Source organism: Equus przewalskii, chromosome 29 (assembly GCF_037783145.1).
Source record: "Equus przewalskii isolate Varuska chromosome 29, EquPr2, whole genome shotgun sequence".
Lineage (NCBI taxonomy): Eukaryota > Metazoa > Chordata > Mammalia > Perissodactyla > Equidae > Equus > Equus przewalskii.
Genome location: NC_091859.1, coordinates 37,553,299 through 37,574,071, shown reverse-complemented (window position 1 = coordinate 37,574,071; position 20,773 = coordinate 37,553,299). Strand labels below are relative to the sequence as shown.

General features: G+C 41.1%; 1 protein-coding gene across 7 annotated transcripts in view; it reads right to left on the bottom strand.

Annotated features, from left to right (window-relative positions):
* TNRC6B (trinucleotide repeat containing adaptor 6B) overlaps positions 1 to 20,773 on the bottom strand; it is a 237,698-nt gene that overhangs the window by 8,995 nt on the left and 207,930 nt on the right. For all 7 annotated transcript variants that reach the window (XM_070600144.1, XM_008519767.2, XM_070600146.1 and 4 more), the window contains 5 exons: positions 10,530 to 10,661; positions 10,152 to 10,247; positions 9,781 to 9,973; positions 3,050 to 3,187; positions 697 to 873 (listed from right to left, as the gene is read on the bottom strand). In XM_070600144.1, the coding sequence (XP_070456245.1) occupies positions 697 to 873; positions 3,050 to 3,187; positions 9,781 to 9,973; positions 10,152 to 10,247; positions 10,530 to 10,661 (736 nt within the window). The remainder of the gene's footprint in view (positions 1 to 696; positions 874 to 3,049; positions 3,188 to 9,780; positions 9,974 to 10,151; positions 10,248 to 10,529; positions 10,662 to 20,773) is intronic.

The following is a 20,773-nucleotide window of genomic DNA, read 5'->3' as shown; positions in this document are numbered from 1 at the left end:
ACTTGCTTAATGAATAAACAAATCAATTCAAAGGATGTTTCAGAAGAACCCAGGTTACAAGGCATCCTATGCATGGATGAATGCTGCTAAGTCCTGGCTCCAACATCTCCCCCCATCTTTTTTTTTTTTTTTTAGGAAGATTAGCCCTGAGCTAACTACTGCCAATCCCCCTCTTTTTGCTGAGGAAGACTGGCCCTGAGCTAACATCCATGCCCATCTTCCTCCACTTCATACGTGGGATGCCTACCACAGCATGGCTTTTGCCAAGTGGTGCCATGTCTGCACCCGGGATCCGAACTGGGGAACCCCGTGCCACTGAGAAGTGGAATATGTGAACTTAACTGCTGTGCCACTGGGCTGGCCCCTAACATCACCTTCTTTTACTCCCGGATTCCACTCCTCTGACTTCCTTTGGCTTATCTATACCTGTCCAGTACTTACTACGTGGTAACTTACCTTGAAGGTGATCAGTGTCCACAACCTTACCTTCCTGACTGAACTCTATAGAGCAGAGAACCCATCTAAAGAAAATTTTCTGTCTTCCCTGAGCATAGCACATGTCTTGCTTTTATCAGACAGTAATTACTGAAAGTGAGTGCCTTAGTAAAGTGGGTGGCAAAAGCAATCTGTTCAGAACCCGAAGTTAACAATTAAAAAACAAATGGTATCTCAGAAAAAACATCTCCTGGACAATACCTGGAGGCCAACTGGCATTGCTGGATTTACTTCCGATTTTATTTGTTGGTGGAGATTTGGCAGGTAACCAGCTATCACCAGCAGGACCCGTATGGCCACCCAGCGTGTCACCCGGGATGATATCAAACTGGTTATATGGTGACCCTCCTCGGGTCTTACCAGGGGCCACTATAGCGCCTGAGAAAAGAGACAGGAAATTAATTCACACCCAGAAAGGACGCCTGTGAACAGAACCAGTCAATCTTTCATTCAGAGGAACTCAAACCAATACAGTATTCTGAAGCTTACACAGTCAAGAGAGCACTGGAATGTGAGGTCCCACGCGAGAGCCAGTATATAATTAACGAGCAGTCTGACCATGGACAATCCATTTCACCTTTCTGAGCCTCTCCGTTTCTCACTTATGCACACGGCACTATTCTCCTTCTTGAATGTTTCTTTCAGTTTTAAAATTCCATGGTCTTATGAAATTAAGGAAACTTTCATAAACTACGAATCATACCATTATTCCCACAGTTTTTATACTAATGACTCAAGAATGAGAAATAGGAAAAATACAAAACAATCTGTGGCACATAGGAGGGTTTTATCTACTTTTCTGCTGACACTACCCACCCAAGTACTCAAGTGCTGATCAGGCCTAGCTTAGCTGGAAGCAGCAGTGTAAACAGGGGGAGTCCACTGGCAAGAAAGCATCTGCAATTGCTTTAAATTCCAAAGCAGTGAGATGGAATTCCCGCCTCGGGTCTCTGCCAGCACAAGACCAGCAGTGCACTCTGCCGCTCTGAGAGCCAGGGCCCCACACACGGAGAACAGCAAGCCCTTTGTCCCTGCCTTCCCGAGGGCATTTCAGCGGTTTTGTCGGTACCCCCTTCACGCATTTCATATGCCACAAGGCAGGCGAAAATGAAAAGCTTAAAACTCCCTTAAACTCACAAAAAATGAGCTTTACTTTAAATAAAATTTTCCGCCTCTGTGAGATACCATTCTACTTATTTTTCAAATGAATTTTACATGTTGTATTGTGTCACTTCATCTACTCATAGGATGCTGATTCAGAAAAGACAAAATTATTTCCAGGGTAATGTATTAAAACCTTTGTCTAAGTATTGATTAAAACAATCTGTTTGCTTTGGCCTAGCAGGAACATCATCAAAACCAACTCCATGTTCAGCTAGGAAGTCATTTTCTTTTCTGGAGTCACTGACAGCAATTTGACTCGAGGGTACATTACAGTGAAGGAGGAGAAAACGAAAAGCTACAACACCTTGGGGATTGCTAAGGAAATGGGGAGAACACTACCTATAAGCTCTACAAAGACAACTGGATGGTTTACCTGCAAGGTCTCCTCTCACATGCCATTTTGTATTTATCATCACCCACCTGTCATGTCTTCTGGGGACAAGGGGACTGATGAATCATCAGCCTAAGGAAGCAGGGTAAGTGCCCAAAGCAATAGATGCTGGGCTTGGCTTATTCAGTCCAGAAACAGATTTGATAGTTTCAATAAGTCATTCTTGATCTTGTAGCACAAAATCAAATGATAAAGCTTAGGGATAGCAGGCAGAGAGCTCCAGGCGGCCACTTCACTAGCCTCCCGGATGGGTTTATAAAGGAATCCTGAAAGGCCTCCTGACGGGCGGAGCTGCGGCAGAGGCAGCCCGACACCTATGTATATTTGGTTCTCATGGATACAGTTGAGTCCAAGTGAATTAGTGTCAAACAAAACAAACATTGAAACAAAGGCGGAAGGAAGCTTCTAATATCTTTTATCTGCTTTCCAGGGAAATGGAGAAGCTCTCACAGAGAATTATGGAGATGAAGGGCTGACTCACATTCACGACCCAAGCCTGCAACGCCCTCAATTGCTGTCTTGCAGATACCGTAATTCACAAAGAACTAGAAAGCTTTGTGGAGAGTTCACATCTCACACATCGATCTACTAGTCATCTTCTGGAGATTACAGGGTTCAAATAATTAACATGAAATCAAATATATTTGTTGTGATCTCTTGCACCTCAAAAAAACCTTATTCTATTCTTTCAGCCAATTTACTAGGGCTTTACCCTAATGGGCTTGCTCAAGTTCACTGCTATTACCCTCAATCCCACTGCCGGTGGGCAATTTTGCTCCCTTAATTAGAACTAGCACTTTAAGTTTCTTATAAGTTGGAATACACACAACCCCAATCTTCCTCTCATAGCTGATCATAAGATCTGGGGGAAAAAAAAATCAAGAGACTCATTAAGAAAGAGCTAAAGATCTGTGCTTCCGAATAATTTTACAGGACACTTCACCAAGGCCTGCTGAGGGTCAGAACAGTGCCAGCTCATAAGACTTTGCTTGCTCTTACCATTTTTGTGCATATTGGCTTCCTGTGTGGCTACAGAGGGCAGTCCCTCCATCATGGAGGTCCACTGTTTAAAGCGAGACTCTGTTCCAGCCTCCTTCCCACCAACCATGCCATAGTCCATGCCGCCAGAGCTGAAGCCTAAAACAGAGAACCACATTTTATGTCTTTCTATAAACTTCTACTATCAGTAACTAAGACTTCTGAGGCAGAATCCATGAACAGCTTCATCTGTCACTGAAAGACTAATTCACAAGAAGTTTCTTCACTCAGAAACAGATATTTTGATTCAAAATGCTGATCTTGGCTCTTGCTTGCTAAAAACATGATGACTCTTTGATAAGGTATGAAAATGTGTTATGACTGACATCTAATTAAGATCATCCCAGATCTTGTGCATTCACTTATTCATTTAGGGAACATCTGTGCCAGAGAGAATGCTGGGACCAGTGATTCCCCCCATGAAATGGAGATGTCTACACAACAACCCACTATGGTGGTATAACAGCAGCTACGAGGTTGTAGTAAGGATGCCTGGGGGAGGAAACGCTTTGCACAAGAAGGGACATATGATCTAGGGCCTAGGGCAGGTATGCGAGTTAGTCAAGGAAACCAAGTACAAAGCTCTGACGACAATCAGGCATAGTTAGGGAATGAGGAGGAGTTCAATGTGACTCCAGCGCTTGGCTAACTATGGATGAAGTAAGGCAGATGGAGGAGAAATGAAGAGTCAAGTCCTGAAGGGTCTCTAAGTGTTAGGCCAAGGAGTTCAGACCTTTTCCCCTTAAGACAGGAGATAAAGAAATTTTTAAACAAGGGAGAGAAGAGATAACTGGGTTTGTATTGTATTTTATTTTTATTTATTTATTTTTTTGAGGAAGATTAGCCCTGAGCTAACTGTTGCCAATCCTCCTCTTTTTGCTGAGGAAGACTGGCCCTGAGCTAACATCCGTGCCCATCTTCCTCTACTTTATATGTGGGACGCCTGCCACAGCACGGTGTGCCAAGCAGTGCCATGTCCACACCAGGGATCCGAACCAGCGAACCCCGGGTTCCCGAAGCGGAACGTGTGCACTTAACTGCTGTGCCACCGGGCTGACCCCAGTGGGTTTGTATTTTTAGAAAGAGAACTGGCAGTGTGAGAATCAGGTAGACGGAGGTCAAGGTAGAATCTGAGAGATCGATTTGAAAGAAGTCTTTATGCAACGACAAAGACCCCAGAGCTTGAACAGGAGTCAGCGAGAGTTCAGAGTTTACTTTGCCATGAGCCGCCAGGTAAGCCTTGGGTGTCGGGCTTTCAGTGAGAGTGTAGAGGGGTAATGTTTCCCACTGCACAGGTGAAACGAGTGTGAGAGGCTTGTTGATGGAGTCTCACAGGGTCCACCGTCCATTCTGGGTCAGAAGGTACTTAATACTTTTTCAAACTGTCAGAAAAGTAAAATCAAGGACTAAAATAAACACATGAGACAGAGGAGGGGGAGAACAATGAATAACCACAGGAAAAGGAGAAAGAGCCATAGTAAATGTAGCAACTACACACGCACAGGCCTCCCAGGGAGGTGAGCGAGCGGGGCTCCCCCAACTCCAACGCTCGGCCAGCCCGCAGGAGCCCGGGGCCAAGCCACTGTTACTAGAGAAGGTGTGCAGCTCTGCCAGGCCGACTCCACGCTGTACTCGTCTTACTCTCCTACCATCTGGGGGTGTCTCCCTGGCCCTTGAGTTCCATTTATCCCAATCCCAGAGGGCCCAGGTCACCTTTTCTCCCCCGTGCGTCTCCCAGTTGTCAGGGATAGTTTTATAAACACATAATAAATCAAGTTCAAATCATGTCTAATACCTTCTTGACCTATGTCTAAAACGTTGCTATTAATATAAAGAACACTGTGCCTCACACTGTCTGTAACTGCCTTTACTAGTCCAAGTGACCGCTTGGAGGGTGACGGTGGGGAGCAGAAATCCTTGGAACGAGCTGGAAATCTTTCAAATTAAACGATTTTTTAAAAAAAAGTTGAAGATATTTTCTTCTTTTGTCCTGTGTATCTGAAATGAAATGAGGCTGGAGGACAGGGAAGCTGAAAGGAACAGGAGCTTTCTCTGACTAAGCTCCAATGGCCTGAGTGCGTGGCTCCTCAGGCAAACCACGCCAGCTCTGACAGAGAAAACCAGTGCACGGTGCTGGGACGGCTGGCCCTCTGAATGCCCAGTTCCAGCCACTGGGAAAGAGCTTTTAAAAATAACCCAGGATTCTGGGGAAGACTAAAAAGAAGAAAAAAGTACGGATTAATAAAAAGATAAGGAACCATTCCTTACACATTTTCTTTTATTTTTTAAAGATTTTATTTTTTTCCCTTTTTCTCCCCAAAGCCCCCCAGTACATAGTTGTATGTTCTTCATTGTGGGTCCTTCTAGTTGTGGCATGTGGAATGCTGCCTCAGCGTGGTTTGATGAGCAGTGCCATGTCCGCGCCCAGGATTCAAACCAACAAAACACTGGGCCGCCTGCAGCAGAGCGCGCGAACTTAACCACTCGGCCACGGGGCCAGCCCCCCTTACACATTTTCTTTAAAGTTGCTCTAAAATTTCTTTAACTCACAGTGAATTAGAAATATTTAATTTCAGCTGCACACAGTTGTTTTGTGACACATGAAGTGTAGCAAATTAATAAGAGTTATAAATCTTGGGAGAGTTTGAGCAGTTCCATCTGAACCTTAGGCAAAGCGGGCATCTTTCGTTCTCAGAAACCTGGCGATCAGACACCACCAAAATATGGCAGCATTATAACTAAACAACAAAGGTTGGTAAGGAAAAAGAACCGAAGGAGGTGAGAGGGACAAAAGGAGATAAAACTGTCTTGAAAGGTTTAATCTACAAACCCAAAGCTATGAGAGGAAAACTCGATGCAAGGTTGTACACAACTCTTTCTTCGATGTCACACGGTAACTGGCACGACATTACATATAGAATGCGCTCAACAAGTCTGGATGGAGGGAATTCGGCAGCTCTGTGCTCTGGTGGCTGCATTCACAGAAAGCAGAGGGGCACTCACTTGTGAGCTGTTGGCTCTCTAGGAGCTCTCAGACCTCTAAATCCAGGAAACACCGCCTTTACTATACTTGCTATTTCATCAAAACCAAACTTCCTTCGTCCACCAAGCGGACTCCCTGTAACTCCAGCTCTCCAACACAGAACTTTAACTCAAATCAAATGACCCGTTTAGTTCAGTTCAATGACTATTTATGACGAGCCTAATTTGTGCCAGGCTCTGTGTTAGGAGCTGCGGAACAAACTAGAGATATGACATGCCCCTTGCCTCCCCAGGACTCACTTCACCAGTACATCCTTTTTTTATCTATCTTACCATTCTTACAAATACGAGCCTTTGCTACCTTATCTGTCCTGGACAGAATCACTTTCTCCTGCCTCCTCGCACCCTAATTTATCTTCTATTCCTCAGGACCAGTTGGCTCAGGGCTTACCTCCTTGAGGAAGCTCTTGAATTCTTGTCCTTAATTGATCACTCCTTCACTCCTTTTGTCTACAGTTCTCTGTTTTCTGCTACTCCTTTTGTTGTAGATTAAAACACAAACTACTGCTTTTAAAATAATTATAATAAAGAATAAATTATAAAAGAAAAAATCCCTCACAGGTGCCCATTTAACTCAACTGTTCTAATCCATGCCCACATGCACACGTGATATTCACACATTTATAACCCCAGCATACACACAAATTACTCTTCTGCTATTTTAATAATCTCTAACATTCATAACTCTACTTTTCATTGGGTATACTATATACATAAATATTCCAAATTTTGATAAATTTTAAACATAAAAGGTAAAATTTTATTGGAAATGTATTTTCTAATGAGACGAGTGTCTCTGTTTCTCGACTAGTTCAGATTATCTATGAATGACTATGACTTATTACTAGAATGAGTCCAAGTTCACGCTACTCTATTCCTATTTTTAAAAACTTGTAGACATGAAGCACTAAGAAATCTTATATAAATAAGGAGACGGGAAAAGGAGGAGTCTTGTTCTAACATTTGCTTCTCTGAATTCCTGTTTAGATATATTTCCTGTCCCCCAGCTCGATAACATAGATACTAAAACAATTTTTAGATAGGTCATTATCACCTGACAAGTCAATTAGGCATACTTTCAATTTTGCTAAAAGCAGAATTAGAAACCATCTATTTTAGAAAAACAATCATTTAAAGACTAGTTAAGCAGTCATTCAACTTTTTAGTTTTGAGAAAACATACCAAAAGAGGATTTAATCAAGACATTAGGAAACTTTCAATTATTCTCACTTCTTTTTCAACCACAGGTATCTTTTCTTAGTTTCATATACTCAGCATTAGAAAAATGAAATATACACTTTATTACATCTTTGCCATATAGTCTTTTTTTGAAAAAATTTTAATCTCTGTATATACTTTGAATATATTTTCATCTAAATCTTATAGGTACAGATTTAGTTTATTCAAAACAGGCAGCCAAATCAGACTTACTTTCAGTGCCAAAGTGTATTTTTCAATTCAAATAAATGTGGTAATATGAATTAGGAAAAATTATAGCTGTGAAATAAATTAGAAAATGCATCTTGTAAGGTAGATTCTAAGTGGTCAGATCACAATTAATACAATAAAGACCTAATGAAATTAATTTATCTATTACTTAATAAGTTATCAAATGTAAACAAGTTAGTAAGTCAATACGTTCTTTCCCTTACTTAATTTGGATTATGAAGCATAAGGCTAAATTTAAATTTACTTAAATTCACAAGTTACTTATGAAACAGGAGTATGATAAAAATCATGATATTTCTTTGGTAAATGTATGTATGTGTGTATTCTGAACTCTGATCCTTCAGCCATTATGAACAGTTAAGACTCGATTACAATAATGACACCACCATTAATCTAACAAGACATCATGATAAAATTGTTCAATATATTGAATAAATGAGAAAGAATATGCTGTAAAAACTAACAGATTGGCAGCCAACATATAGTTTTACTTTTTAATAGGAGGCAGAAAATATTAAAGATGTTATAAGGACTGTCATTGGAATAAATACATCATGATTTTAGGTTTTCAACAACTAATTGACTAATGCATACCCAGCCTAAAGGAAATCATGTAACAGTTTATTCACAGGCTTTACCTGATGCACTGTGAAACGTGTATTTAAGAGTCAGTGTCACTAAATGAGACTGCTCAAACTGTTTGAAGGTGCTTTTCTTTCTACCTAAGACATGCCCTAGGGATGAGTACTGAGAAGAGCTGAAAATAACTGTGTGTATTGAAACATGGAAAAGCCACTTGTGGCTTCCAGATGCTTTCTTTGCTCTGAATGGCCTGGGCTCTACTTCGGGAACTAGTACTCTTTGACTAAGGGGGATGGAAGAAGCAACGCGGCCCTGCTTTATCATCACACATGGTGTCTAAATCCAGAACAACTCAAAACATACCAAAATACCAAGGTTCTTAAGTCAAGCTTCATCCTTAATGGAAAACATGATTAAGAAGGTGAAGACTGGACACCCAGGGGTGAGGGCACTTTCATTAGTCATTACAGGAAGCTTCTTCCTTGCTTGGTGTCCCGTGTTCTACACCCTAGATGAGCATGCCCCAGTATGACATGGGATACTGTGGAGAGTTTGTCCTTCTTTTATGTCAAGTAGAAGAAAGCTTATTTTAATTTAAGTCAGTTCTCAGGCAGATCATTTTAAAGAAGAAGTACAGCTAATGGAAGTTGAGAATCTGGAAATTAACTCCCTTAAAACTATCCAGGATCAAGGAGCGCTTGAAGTCTTTGTTCTTTTCTGCATGCGGACAGCCCAGCAGGAAGTGGGCACCTCACAGAACTAAAGCACAGAGAGCAGGGCCATTTGTCCAGGGTCACTGTCACCCAGGAGACGGGGATTTCAGGTCTCCCCAACTCTTGTTTTTGAGTTTGCATTGAACAGTATCTTCTTTACCAAAATAAAATCTAAATGTTGCCGCTCTCGAAACTCACTGTGGTGTGTAGTGCCTTTTTAATTCTTAAATTTTATTTTTAAATCGCTATGCGTCACTGATTGGATTCTGCTTACAGCATGTTCCCCAGTTCTGAAAGAGCTACCATTTGCCTGCCAACAAATTCTTGATGAATGTCAAAGGGATAACCTTACTTGTGCTAATACTATTTAAATCAGGTGAAATACTAATATCAGAAGAATTTTATCAGTTTGCTTTATAATTTTAATTTTCCATTTTCTCAAGAGAAGGCAATTTTATTAGTAGAGCTAAACATCTCAACGTGTACATATTTTAATAGAAAATAACTTCAGACCTGTGTAGCACTCACAACATGTACAAACACGTAAACTGGCTTTTAAAAATTCCTGGTGGTAGGAGAGCAGACTGCCAATCATGAATAGTAAAAGACTGCTTTGGAGTCAGAAAAGCTAGTTATTTAGTAATACCAATTTATTACTAATAATATTTACTACTATTTACTAATTGTGTGGTGAGCTTCAGAAAACCACTGACACTCTAGATATTAATAACTCTGATATCTCATCTCTAAGACAAGGATAAGAATATTTATCTACCTTGTATGCCTTTGTGAAAACAGAGGGTAATGTAGGTCCAATTTCTACCATAGGCTTAGAACATAATCAGCAGATATAAAAAAAAGAAAAGAAAAGAAAAAGAAAGGTAGTTTTCATCACTAACAACTTACCAGAACCATAGCCAGGTATTGGCCCTTTGGTTTGAAGGTCTGGGAGCCCCACATTCAGAGCGTTGGGTACCATGTTGTCCAGATGTGGCTTGGGCCCAACAGGATGAGACGGCGAATGCTTCATGCTAGGCTGCCTTTGCTGCTGCTGCTGCTGCTGCTGCTGTTGCTGGAGCGCACTCACCATTCGAGCCAGCTGGAGGTGAGGAGTCCAGAGTGAGGAGGAGGCACAAGGGAAAACGGAGACATGATAAGCCAACATCCAGAACTTCATAGGAAAAGACTGCATATGATTCTTTTTTGCTATCAAGCAGGCTAAGCAGAGATGCACTCGTCACAAAGAGCCCTAGAGGGACCCTTCCACCCCCACATACCTGCTGCTCTTGCTGCTGGCGCACAGCTTGAGAAAGCTTCCTCTGGTTTTGTAACAATTGCTGCTGCTGCTGCTGCTGCAAGAGAAGCTGACATGCCTACAAAACAGGGGAGAGAGAGAGGACCAAAGTCTCCTGAGATGGACGTGCTGAGCACATTGGAAGAGTTTGTGCGTGAAAGTACAGGCTGCTGAATCAAAAGTGTCCATGAGGGAAGTACCATCCACTTCCTGGCCTATTGGTCACGTTTACCTCCAGTTGAGCTGATATCCCAACCCTTAGGCACACTCAACAGTTGGCATAAAATGAAGGAAATCAAAGCTAAAGGAAAAAAAAAGGTGAATAATCTTTTTAGCTACAGGAAGAAAATCTGTCACTTACCAACTGAAACTGGGGAATTTGTGGAAGCTGGCTCAGCATGGCAATTTGTTGAGGAGATAACTGGGGCCCCACATTGAAAAGACCTGGATTCAGGCCACTGTTGGGAAACTGTTTGAGCATTGAGGCAGAAACCTAGCCAAAAGAGAGGAACTTTCAGAATTTATCAAAATAAAAAAAAAATTTTCAGTAAAAAATATCTGGATAGATCTAAAGCAAGCATCATCAATTTTTTCCTTGAAAAATATTAAACGATTGGGAGAAATATACCACAGTGCTACCAGTGGTTATCTTTGAGTGTTGGTAAGAGCTTTTTAATTCTTTTTCTTAGACTCTGAATTTCTCTACAATAAAAATTATGAATTTTACAATCAAGAAAATACCTACAAGAAAAAAAAATTTAATGACTATGACTTTTGTCTGAGAGGTTATTACTGGAAATGTGCCATAAAACATCCAATGAACCCACTGAATCAGTTAGTGCCATGAAGAATAAACTTAATTCTCTTCCAAGAGCGGCAAGTAGCACACTAGTCAAGAATTTAGTCTGACAGGCAGATGGCCTGGCTCTGCTATTTGTAAGGGTGAGACTCAGAGCAAGTTATTTATTTAACATGTCTGAGCCTCACTTTCCTTATGTCCAAAATCAGAGTAATATTAATGTCAGTGGTTGGTTGAAGATTTCACGAGTTAATCCACGTCAAATGCTTAGAAATGCACTCCATAAATGTTCATATTATTCCACAGGGCAGGTCTTCAAATGTCTAGAGACAATGATTACAATTCCTTTGCGTCTCATCTTCAGGCTAAATATGATCAGTTCTTTCACCATATTACATTCAATTTCTCAATGCAGAGCCCAGAACAGAAAAGCCATTTTCTAGCATAGTCTAATACTGAGCAGACCTGGCCACTACTAACCATTCTGTTAAAAGCCATGCTTTTATTAACAATGCCTAAGACCTCAATTTCTCTGCTGAGTGCATCATAACTCCAAATTCACATGCTAAGCCTACTGTCAATTAAAATCTACAATATTTAAAATGTCTTCCTCCCCCATGTAATATTTAAGCAGCTGGGTTTATAAATGTTATTAATTCATGTTTTGATATCCAGGCTAAGTACCTTACATTTATCTTTATGTGCATGGCATGTAGTACATGCTTGATAAATACCTATTAGATGAAGGAATCTCTATTATATGTCACCTTTTTAACAGTCACTCCCCCAAGTTCTTTTCTACCTTATTGTTTCACTTATTCCCAGTCTATTTTTCCCCATCTAGTCATTTTTTTTTAAGATTGGCACCTGAACTAACATCTGTTGCCAATCTTTTTGTTTTTTCCCTTCTTCTTCTCCCCAAAGCCCCCCAGTACATAGCTGTATATTCTAGTTGTAGGCCCTTCTAGTTCTGCTATGTGGGACACCACCTCAGCGTGGCTTGATGAGCAGTGCCATGTCCGCACCCAGGATGCGAACCAGTAAAACCCTGGGCCGCCGAAGCGGAGCATGTGAACTTAACCACTTGGCCACAGGGCTGGTCCCTCTCCATCTGGTCATTGATGGGAAAGTTGAACTTGATGGAGTTGAGGATAATCTCGTAGCATGACACTAAAAACTTCCTTCCAACATGAAACTGATCAGCCTGGGAATATCAATGATTTACTAATACATACAACTATTCTCGCATTTAGCCTATATTTTTCCATCTTGTCTAAAACAAAGAAGCTTGTCAAATGGCTTGTCAAAATAGAGATACAAAAACTATATCATTCTCGGGGCTGGCCCCGTGGCCGAGTGGTTAAGTTCGCGCGCTCCGCTGCAGGCGGCCCAGTGTTTCGTTGGTTTGAATCCTGGGCGCGGACATGGCACTGCTCGTCAGACCACGCTGAGGCAGCGTCCCACATGCCACAACTAGAAGAACCCACAACGAAGAATACACAACTATGTACCGGGGGGCTTTGGGGAGAAAAAGGAAAAAATAAAATAAAGTTTAAAAAAAAAAAAAAAAAAAAAAAAAAAAAAAAAAAAAAAAACTATATCATTCTCATAATCCAAGATTTTTTTTTACCAGTCAATGAAGGAAATGAGTTAAGTTACAAACTTGTTAGCAAGTTATGATTCTTGATTTCTATATCACAGGTGCTCAAAAGCCATCTTTTTGATAATCTAGTCTAGAATCTTGCCTGGAATTGGCACCAAGTTCATCAGTCTTTAAGCCACTTTCCATATTCTTTCAAAAATTGTTTTAAAAACTTCCCCATTCTCCTCACTCCCTTGCAGGGGGTGTGCTTCTTTCCCATTTCTGATCTGAGGCTCCACACAGAGGGGCATCCCCCTTTATCACAAGGCTCTAGGCCTCTTTTCTTTTGTTCTTGGCAGCAAGCCTAGACAGAGGACTGCCCCATTCCATTACTGGGGGATAGGTTTGGAATTCAGTATTAGGAAGCTCACATTTTCCAGCACCAGCTTTCTTGGTAGTAAAGGGGATATTTTGGCCCTTGTATGCTGTCCTCTTTTGTCTTAAAAATTCAGGATTTGGGCAGGAAAGAGGGGTTGTGATCTTCAAGCTCCCCTTGAAGACTCCAGCATTCCTCAAAGATCATAGAAAGGACTCTGCAATTCTTTTCACAAATTGTTTCTCTGTTGTAGGATTTAATGTCTAAACCCTTTTAGTTGAACATCCTTGTTCTTAACACAGAAGACAAAAGTAGTAAAAATTTATTTTCATTGAATAAGTCAGCAATACAAATACAAATAGTCCAAAGCAATTACTCCTTTCCCAATCACCAAATTGCGCCAGAACTCCAGAGGCTCTTTTAATCTGCCTACTTTTTTGCAAGCCTCAGCTTATTTTGTGCTCTCATCCTTGAACACAACTCTTACACATATTCATCCTTGCTTGCATACCTTACTCTCCATCTTTGAAAATGCCCCTGTAAAAACTGAGTCATCAGACGACCCACTGGCTCTTCCTACTCTATTTTTCTTTAGCATCACAAAGTCCTCAGTTTCCTAATACTTTTGAGTCACTGCCTCTGCTACATTCTCAAGACTATCTGCCTATCTTTCCTTTGACACTTTCTAGTCTAGAAACATCTAAGTTCAGGTTTCCCATACTTGGCTCACCAATTCATTTTCTTCCAAGTTCTCAGTCACTTTCACTTAACCTATCAATTTCACCATTTTGGAAGGTTTTTTGGTTGAAAGTAATAGTTCTCCCAGCTGCTTCCGCTCTCTTCTTTGAGAGATGCTGAGTTTTGCCACCCAATTAAAAAACTTGTTTGATTTTCTGTTTTAACAAGTGGAGCTCTAGCAGATGTGAGCTTAAAGTGAGCACACCACTACAGAGCATTGTGCCTCTGCACCAGTTTTATGGCCGGCATGAGAGACACACTCTTCACAATTTCTCCCAAATGATAACTCTTCTTCTCCTCTCCTTTGAGTTCATCCATCGGTCACCAGTGTGACTCAACTTACTGTCTCTGATATAACAATTCTAACCTCACTGTATTAAGAGTATTGGGGGGGGGGGTGTTATGAGTTATATCCTACGTTATCAACACCATGTTCTAAACTGGAGTCTTAGTCCACTACACCTCAAAGACTTACGAAATCATATTTAGTACCTTCCGTGTGAATCCTAAATTTATGTGACTCAGCAACTATCCTGGGTTGAATAGTGTTCCCCCAAAATTCACGCCCACCTGGAACCTCAGAATGTGACCTTATTTGGAAATAGGATCTTTGTAGATGTAATCATGTTTAAGATGAAGTCATACTGGATTAGAGTAAGCCCAAATCCAATGACTGGTGTCCTTATAAGAAGAGGGAAATTTGGATACAGAGACAGAGAAGAGAAATTCATGTGAAGACAGAGACATGCAGGGAAGAACGCCATGTGAATATGGAGGCAGGGACTGCAGTGATGTGCTTACAAGCTAAGGGACACCAGGGATTGTCAGCAGCCATCAGAAGCTAGGAGAGAGGCATGGAATAGATTCTCCTTCAAAGCCTCCAGTAGGAACCAACCCTGATGACACCTTGATTTCAGACTTCCAGCCTCCAGAACTTACGAGAGAATAAATTTCTGTTGTTTGAAACTACCCAGTGTGTGGTAATTTGTTGTGGCAGTTTCTAGGAAAGAAACTAATACAAAACTATGTTTTGTAGGCCTATGCCATCCAATACGTTAACCACCAGTTTCACGTGGCTGTTGAGTACTTGAAACATGACTAATCAAATTGAAATCTTCTTTAAGTATAAAATACACCAAGATTTCAAAGACTTAGTATTAGAAAAAAAAGAAAGTAAAGATTTCAATAATAACTTTTAATTTAAGTATTGATTACAGGTTGAAAATGATAATAATTTATAATATATTGGGTTAAAGAATACATATTATTAAATTAATTTCACCTGTTTCTTTTTCTCTTTTTAAATGTGGCTACTAAGAACTTCAGCTTGCACCATGCAGCTTGCACTGTATTTCTATTGGATAGAGCTGCGCAAGGCCATCAGCACCGTTTCTACCTTCCTTTCCAATGTCTTCTACGATTCATGGGAAATCTCTTCCCCTTATTTTGATTCCTAACCTGGTGGCCTCCAAAGTAAACAGCCATTGTCTGAGCTCTCACTTCTCCCTCCTTCTATGTTCAGTTTTATAAGCTCTACTGAACAAATCAGCTGGTCTCTTGATCAACCCATTTCTCTACAGTCTTGAGAATGGACGCCATCTCTTACCAAGAGCCCATCATTCCTTCCCCTTACTATTCCTCAAAATTAGCTAAAGAAACCACCATTCAAAGTAAAATATGCTCATGACCCAGCAGTACTTTAGAAAAATTCATCCTCGGAGACAAACATAGGAAAATTCACAGCAGCCCTGCTCCTAAGAGCAAAACTCTGGCAACAACCCAAATGTCTATCAGCAGTAGAATCGGTAAATAAATGATGGTACACTGATATAACGGAATACTCTATGAACCAGAACTGCCCAAATCAACATGGGAAAATCTCAGAAACAATATCAAGTAAAAAAAGTCAGAGAAGGGGCTGGCCCCGTGGCCGAGCAGTTAAGTTCACGCTCTCCGCTGCAGGCGGCCCAGTGTTTCGTTGGTTCGAATCCTGGGCGCGGACATGACACTGCTCATCAAACCACGCTGAGGCAGCGTCCCACATGCCACAACCAGAAGGACCCACAACGAAGAGTATACAACTATGTACTGGGGGGCTTTGGGGAGAAAAAGGAAAAAATAAAATCTTTAAAAAAAAGAAAAAATCAGAGAAGGCTATCTACTGTATGATTTCATTACACAAAGTGCAAAAAGGGCAAAAGGGAACAACATATTGTTTAAAAGACATACAGATACAGAAAGACTGTAAAGAAAAGTAAAGAAATGCTAACACAAGGTATTTTTATACTTTAAATTTAAATTTGATTTAAATGCCAGCAGCTCATATGTTCCAAAAATTGACAGTTATAAAGACTATAAAGGTTATCCTTTGAGGACTCCTTGTCTAACTTTGCTCAGCTTCTCCCTTCCTCAAACTGCACGTGTACTGCCCTTCTCAACAAATACAAAAGGACCAGAGAGAAGCACCTCTAGACTCCTGGCAAAGGGCTATTCCTACCTGGGTTGCAGAGTAATTAAAGTGCAGGTTTGCACGCTCCTGTAGCAGGGAGTTAATTATTTTGGCTTAAAAGCCCTTCAGTCTCCAGCTGGGTTGGAGAAAGTAAAGATCTAGTTGGAGTCAATATGGCATTTAACGAAGCATTGCAGGTGCAAAACGACAGCAACTTAAAAGCAAGACAAAAGCCTGGTAGAATACGTTACTTTCTGGATATCTGAGTAACAGGAAGAAAAAGGCAAGGTAGAAAAACCCACCGCATGGAACATTTGTAATAAATCTTAACGAGTTTCAACATCATCTCTATGTTGACATTAAATATTAACTGTCCCTATAAAAAGTGGTTAAAATGGATGTAAAATTTGATAACCTTTATCACAAATTTTAAAGGTTTATGTGCTTTCATCCAGAAATTTCATTCTTGGCAACTAAATTTAGAAATAATGTGGGCAAAGATCTATGTGTAAGGATTTCTCTACAGTGTTATTTATAACAGCAAAAAATTACAAACAGTTTAATATCCAGTAATGGGGGAAGGGAGATCAAAGTAAGTCTACCTGATAGAACATTGTGCCTTGCTCATTAAGAATAATTAACATGAAGACTATCTGTTAACAAAAACAGCAAGATAGAGTGGCCGTGAATGCAAGCATATGAAGAGCATGCTTGTATACAGAGTCTGAATAGGAGATTGTGTAAAAATAATCCCTTTTATTGCATCCGGGTAGGGTGTTTCTGGAAGAATTTCTTTCTCCACTATCCAAACTTTCAGTGTGATTATTACATTGTCTTTACTTAAAACAAAACAAAACAAAAAAGAGCTACTCAACTGCTTTGTTTTTTAAAATATGTAAATAGGAAAAAAAATGAAAGATTCCATTGTTTAATATTCTGCTCCATTATGCATTAAATAAATGTTAACCATGTTTTTGCTAAATAAACAAATTTAAAAAATGTAGGAGAACACAAGTACTTTTCTTTTCCAAGTAGAGCAGATACTTTGGTCATAAAGAGATTTCTAGCCTCTAAGTCTCTTAGACTAGGTTAAGTGTGCTTTCCAGTTTCTAAACCATCCTGAAATGCATCTTCCCATGACTTGACGTAGATTTACTGAGCTCAAAATACACGCCCTGCACAGTTGTAGATGTTCAGGATCCAGCAGTGAACAAAGCAGACACAGATCCTGCCACTGTGAAGATTGCTACACTCCTGAGGGGGTGAGGAGGAGGGAGAGTAACAGTGGTGGTGGTGTACCGCGCACAGCCTGGCCTGAGAAGGTGGCACTGAAGCAGAGATCCAAAGCCAAGAAAGATGGAGCTGCGTGGCAATCTGGGAGAAGAGCATTCTAGGAGTATGCTGGGTGTGCTGGGGCCAAACGGCTGGAGAGGCCTGCACGAATGGGAAAGTAGTAGGTGTGGGAGGTAGGGAGATCACCAAGAGCCTCAAAGACCACAGTAAAGAGCAGGTTTTGTATTCTCAGTGAGAGAGGAAGCCATGAGAGGATTCCCAGTAATGTAGTAAAATGATTTACCTTAACTTTCTGCTGCGAGAGAAATGTTATACATCTGCAGTGTCTATATGGTAGCCACTAACCATGTGTAGCTATTTTAATTTAAATTAATTAAAATAAAAAATTCAGTTCTTCCGTCCCACTAGTCACATTTCAAGTGCTCATGTGGCTAATGGCTACATTGGACCATGTGGTTTTAGAGGATCAGTCTGAATGCTGGGTGGAGAACAGACTCGAGGCAGGCAAGTATTGAATGAAGCAGGGCTGGGATCGGTCAGGAAGCCATTTCTAGGAGAAGGATGGTGGGGGCTCAGCCAGAGGTTGTATCAGAGGAGGTGGAAAGAAATGGTCAGATTCTGGGTAATGTTTTGAAAGGAGGAAGGAGGATTTACTGATGAATTAGATGTGGACTGTGAAGTCTCTGGCCTGAGCACCTGTAAAACTGGGAGTGCCATTTACCTGGAGGAAGCGGATGTTTTTGAGGTGAGTGTGGGATGAAGCCAGAAGTTCTATTTTGGACATGTTAACTTGAGATGCCTAGAAGGTACGCCGGCAGAAAAGCCCATAAGTCTGTGGAGTTGAGAGGAGAGATCTGGGCTGAAGACACAATTTTGGAATTGTCAGTATTTAAAGTCATTCCTCTGGGTGAGATCATCTAGCCGTGGCTGTGAGATGGGGAAGTGAAGAGGAATTTGTAAAGGAGATGGAGAAGGAGAGGCAGGTGGAGAACAGATACAGATGTCTGAAAGCCAAATGACTTAAGTGTTTCAAAAAGGAGGGAGTGATCAACCATGTGAAATGCTGCAGATACACTGAATAAGTACAGACTGGAGAACAGACTACTATTCCACAACACAAAGATCATCAGTGACCCCACTGCCACTGCCTTCCCTGGACTCCTGTACAAGACTTGTAACTCATCTCCTTTGCTTTAGTAATTCTGCAATCCAAATGTGCCCTCTATATTATTGTCAGTGCTATCTTCTAAAACAAAAATTTTCATACATTGCCACTCAGCTGAAAAATCTTGCCTAATACCATATTATCTATAGCAGTAGCAGCTAAACTTTAGGGTGCACATAAGAATCACCTGGGGGTGACCAGGCCCCAACACCCAAGAGTGTGCTTCAGTAGATTGGGAAAGATGTAAGAACTGTATTTTTTTTTTTTGAGGAAGATTCGCCCTGAGCTAACATCTGTGCCAGTCTTCCTCTATTTTGCATGTGGGATGCCTCCACAGCATGGCTGATGTGTGGTATAGGTCTGCACCCAGGATCTGAACCCATGAACCCAGGCCACTGAAGGGCAGCATGCAGAACTTTAACCACTCAGCCCTGGGGCCAGCCCTTTGTTTTGTTTTGTTTTGTTTTGGTGAGGAAGACTGTCCCTGAGCCAACATCTGTGCCAGACTTCCTCTATTTTGTATGTGGGACACCACCACAGCATGGCTTGATGAGCAGTGTGTAGGTCCACAGCCACGATCCAAACCCACAAACCCCAGAAGCAGAGTGTGCAAACTTATACCACTATGCCACTCAGGCTGGCCCTGAGTATGGTATTTCAAGCAGCAGCCCAGATAATGGTTACAAACCATGCTGACCAAAGGACAAAGTCCAAACTCCTTAGCAAGGTAAACAAAGCTTTTCCAAATTTGGTCCCAAAATTCCTTACTAGTTTTTTCTATTTCACTCTAGATAACACCTATATGCTTCAACAAGCTCAGACTAATTATTCAAACAAATGCAATTTTCCAAAACATGCCACGTTCTTCCAGACATTATTGCCCCCTTGCACAAGCTGTTCCTGCTCCTTAGAAGGTACCTTTAACCTGCCTGTGCCTAGCAAACTCTGACTCATTCTTCAAGATCCAGCTTTGATATCACTGCTAATGTGAGGTCTCGCCCAGCACCCCCAAACTCTGTTAATCATTTCTATACAACATTTATCACACTGTGTATTTCGTGACTATTCTGCCATCACCACCACCAACTCCAGGAGGCTGCCATGGGAGAGATGGTGTTATCTTCATCTGTGCATTGCCAACATACTACCTGGCATACTGCAGACATTCAATAACCACAGATGACTGTTGGCCTGAGACCAAGGCACGCTGGAAAGTGTTCCAAGAGTTAAGACGACGCTGCCATTGTGGACTGCCGGGGAAGTCAGGAATAGCTCTGTCTAGAGGACATGCCACTACTTGGGACTTAAAGGATGACTAGAACTTAGAAAGGAAGGGGAAGGAGACAGACACTAAGAGGACTCTCAGACAGGACACGAAGATTACAGGAGGAGGAGATGAACATTTATTCTCCCACTAAGACAGATATAGACTCAACGTCAAAAACCGGATTTGAAATCAACAGATTATGGTATCAAATAAATATTTTACGCTTTTGTCTTAAAAGGCATTCCAAAATGACAAAACAACAAAACCTGACCCTTTACAACCTGTTGGTTGGATCCAGTAAGCGCCCCATCCTCTTTTATAGGATGGGATGGACTCAAAGCTCTTGATCTCAGTTCATCAAAGTAATGTTCTAAGGAGACCAAGGTCACACACTGAATCCTTACACGGGCTTATCAGGTTTTACTTTGCACCTCAGACTCGTTTTCTCCAAAGAGGTACAAGCGACCGTATGTTGTGGGCTAGCCCAAATCTCTCACATGTACCTCCAAACAACTCACTGCACGTCCCCACTAAGAAATGGATCTGAAGGGTTCCCATGGTCCCCAAAGGACGGAGTGCTACACAGAGCTGCGCTACGAATACAGCTCTGCCCCTTCATTAGTTCTAAAAGTCTCCCAGAGCCTCTAGTCAGTATTTTAGCATCTGTCTCCTCAAAACTTTTCAGAACAACTCAGAATCCGGCAGTTCTCCTGTTTATCTGTGGGTGAATCCCAATGAGGGCAACCAACTTCTGAATGTTGACACATCAGAATTTATAAAATAGCTTTAATTATATGCAATTAAAAAAAAATCAATGCAGTATTAGAAAAGTATACAGGAGATCTAAAATGAACAGAATCATAATGTTTTTCATGTGAAAACATCAACTTCATATGCACAATAAAATTAAAAAATGAGATCTGATATTTTGTTCTA